This window comes from Saprolegnia parasitica, assembly GCF_000151545.1.
Source record: "Saprolegnia parasitica CBS 223.65 unplaced genomic scaffold supercont2.207, whole genome shotgun sequence".
Taxonomy (NCBI): domain Eukaryota; phylum Oomycota; class Saprolegniomycetes; order Saprolegniales; family Saprolegniaceae; genus Saprolegnia; species Saprolegnia parasitica.
Window position 1 is genome coordinate 37,463 of NW_012156601.1, and position 3,352 is coordinate 40,814.

At 59.1% G+C, this 3,352-nt stretch overlaps 2 protein-coding genes across 2 annotated transcripts; one reads left to right on the forward strand and one right to left on the reverse strand.

The window, feature by feature from the left end:
* Positions 1–92: 92 nt before the first annotated feature.
* SPRG_14914 (hypothetical protein) lies at positions 93–1,292 on the reverse strand (the record flags this gene model as incomplete). Its single annotated transcript, XM_012355111.1, has 2 exons — positions 157–1,292; positions 93–131 (listed from the first exon to the last, which is right to left on the reverse strand). Exons 1-2 carry the CDS (start codon positions 1,276–1,278, stop codon positions 93–95), a joined length of 1,161 nt encoding a protein of 386 aa, XP_012210501.1. The 5' UTR covers positions 1,279–1,292.
* Positions 1,293–1,913: 621 nt separating this feature from the next.
* Positions 1,914–2,815, forward strand: SPRG_14915 (hypothetical protein). The gene is made up of 5 exons (XM_012355112.1): positions 1,914–2,206; positions 2,248–2,316; positions 2,363–2,422; positions 2,480–2,568; positions 2,618–2,815. Exons 1-5 carry the CDS (start codon positions 1,920–1,922, stop codon positions 2,713–2,715), a joined length of 603 nt encoding a protein of 200 aa, XP_012210502.1. The 5' UTR covers positions 1,914–1,919; the 3' UTR covers positions 2,716–2,815.
* Positions 2,816–3,352: the final 537 nt, after the last annotated feature.

Genomic DNA, 3,352 nt, shown 5'->3' on the forward strand with positions numbered 1-3,352 from the left:
GAGCTCCGTCAAGTGCAGCGCCTTCCAGCGCACCGCTTGCAGTCGGCGGACCAGTGCAAACCGAAGCACTTGGCGCGCGACTGGGTTGGCCATCAGCGCCGCGTCGATCCAGGCCACCCGGCTTTCCCGCACTCGGCGCTTCAGCTCGACAAGCACGTGCTTGCGGAAACGCGCTCGCATCTGGTACCGACGGACGGCCACCACGAGCGCTGAAATCGAAGCTTTGTGGCGCGTCGTGAGTTGGCGCATCTTGGCATCCAGCACGGCCTTGGGCCAGTTGAACGCTGCGCCGCAAAAGCAGTTGACAGAGTCGCACCCGTCGCCCTTGACAAGCGGAAGCGCGCAGCTCGGACACGCGACAATGTCGTGAACGCGGCCAAGGGCGCCCGCGACGCACTCGCTGCCGTGGTGGTGGCCCGCAGTTTGGCACGCAAAGCACACGTCGACCGAGCAGCAGAGCGTCTGAATGAACGGATTTTGCTGCACGAGGCGAAGGAAGAGCGCACCCTGACGCTCCTTGTCCGCCGTGCTCTGCAACAGCTTCTGCTTGACGTCGGTGGTATCCTCGCCGCTAAAGGTGGCGTCCACAAACGCGACAAGTTCCGTGACCGAGGCTTCGTGCTGGCAGAAACGACGATGGACGTCGAGGAGCGCCGGGAGGTGCAACTCGAGCGCTGCTGGCAGCTCCAACGGATCCGATGACGACGCCGGCAACTGGCTGTGATCCGAGTGGCACGACGGACATTTCATCGTGCAAGCACCTGCGAGCTTTCGGTCGTACATGGCAAGGCTCTCCAAGATGCTCGCCTTCGCTGCTTGCTTCGCGGCGATCCAGCTGGCGGCTGCGTCGCTTCCGGATTCGCGGGCCTCAACTTCGGATTCGATCAGTGTCTCGTCCGGCGCAGAAGGACTCGCATCGACGAAGAGCGGGTCAAGTTGCAGCTGGAAGCGGACGGTGTTCATGGGCGTGACACACACGGGACACGGCAGCTTGGTCAAAACGCCAAAGATCGCGTCGCGCGCTCGGACGTCCAAGAAGCCCGCAATGCACGTGGGACACAGGCGCGCTGGGCAGTCGTCGCGACAGAGACGGGCGACGAGGTTCGTGCAGTCGACGTCGTCCATGCACACGTCGCAGACAGCCGTGTCGGGCACGGACACCGGCGTGGACGGGCCCGACGTTCCATCCGTTGACGCCGATGAAGCGCAGTCGATCTCGAGGCTCTTGACAGGCAGAGTTTGCACGATCTCATCCTCGAAGCAGGCAAGTGTGTCCATCGTCTCGAAATCTGGAATGCTGCCGTGCACCACACCCACAAAATATGGAAAGTTCCTGTGAATGATGGTTGCGAAAGCGTGTTCCTTGTTCTGCCACGTCATGAGAGAGAGTGATGGTCGTATATCCAAACTGTTGGCGGCGGTGCTCATTCTTGGAGAGAGGGACGTACCACTTAGGCAACTACCGTGGACGATGGAGGAGCCTTAAGTGCGTACTCGCACTCGTCCCCAGTAAGTACACGTTTGCCCAAGCAAAGATGGTCAAGGATTGACCAGCCAACTCGCTGGCACTTCTCTAGTACTCGAAGTAGTGGAGCTCGCTTGTTGTACCGCCGTGGAGTGTGCACTTGATCCAAGCTAGAGAACCGCAATAGCAGCACTGCCGTCTCCACGGAAGGCTACTATTCTGTCGAGTCCATCACCCTACAATGTGATTCAAAGTCAAAGCTGCTGATCCCGTGTGTCAACGGGGCATCCCGCAACACTCTAATGGATCGTGTTCTTCCACGACAACAATACAACGAGCGTTCGTGCCGGCGACCGGGTGCAACCGGAAATTCACCGTATGTTGAACTCGAGACAACGTCGTTGGGGACATCACTATAATTAGCTGCGGCTCGCGTGGCAGTTGGCAATTAGCGATGGACTTTGAAGACTTGTTGAACGAAGTCGAGTCGGCGGTGCGCGGCACGAGCGCGCCCGTGAAGCCGGCAACAGCGTCGTCGTATGCATCCTCCAAGCCATCCTCAGCCTACTCGGCCTCGTCGTCCTCGATGACGAGTGCTCCCAAGCCAGCACCGTCGTCGTCTTGCAAGAGCCGCATGCAATCGGACCTCGATGATCTGCTCGACCTTGTCGCCGAGCCCGAGGTCGCAACGTCCGCCAAGAAGGCGGCGCCGAGAGAGTTCCATGCCGGCAGCTCGAAAAAGTAGCTGACGCCGCTTGTCTTGGACTCAACGCACGGCGTAGATGCACGAGCGTGGCGCTGGCTGGCACAGCACTCAAGCACGGCCAGCACGTGAGCGCGGTCAACGCTGCGTACTGCGAGTGCTTTGCCACATTCGAATCTCATCACTTGTGGTAGTGCGTGCTCCAACCTGCGCTGCAACGACTGCGACTTCACCGTCGTTCAGTTCACCAACACGTACCTACTGCCAAACTGTCTGTTGAATCGCGGACGATATCGTCATCGCTGCATTAGGCGATGGCACGCGTCCGCCGACTACATGTTTTTTCGCGAAAACATGCCCAACGAAGCCAAGCTCCGGGCGAAGATGGAGTCCTCGTCCGGTACCGAGAGACGCCACTGAAACCAGAGGTAGCGAATACTTGTGCGTAGGATGCATTGCGTACGCCTGCCAGTGCAAGTGGCTCAGCGTCTCGGACAAGACGACGCCCGAGCGCGAGCGCGTCAAGTGGTGCTGCGCTGGCCATTAGCAACCCTAATCCTCCACATATCGATCTCTTCATCCAAAGGCTACAACATTGTAGACGCTAGAAGACTAGAGATAGCAACGGACCGAGTCACGACCTACTGGGTTTGCATGAACGTGCTCTGGTGGGAAATCAACGCTGGGACTCTACTGCGTGTCGACCTCGGTCGTTTGTTCACATGCATTCGAGTATCCAGCAAGAATCTAGTACTTCCATCATTATTCGCGCGGAAGAAGATCCGCCACGTCAACGATCACCTCGCGCAGCTCGCTCTGCGACCGAGCAACCTCTCCTCTTCCAAGCACCTTGCTCCGACTTATGAGAAACATTGATCTCGTCGAGAAGCTCGTCTCTTGGGTTGCTCTACTTGGCTCGGATGCGCATTTTTCTTCGGCGACGCCGAGAGAAGCTGTACGGAACGCGATGCATATTCATCGCGCAACAACTTGTACAGACACGTCACAAAAAGAAGTACCGTCTACAACAACAAGGGCGTGGACCCGGACCGCGTCCAGGACCCATAGCGCATGTACGGGTGCTCGAGAAGCGTGTCGGCCGACGGCCGCGCGGCCGCGTCGACGACGAGCATGTCCTGCACAAAGAGGCGGAGCGCGCGCGACACGTGGCGGCACGCGTGCCC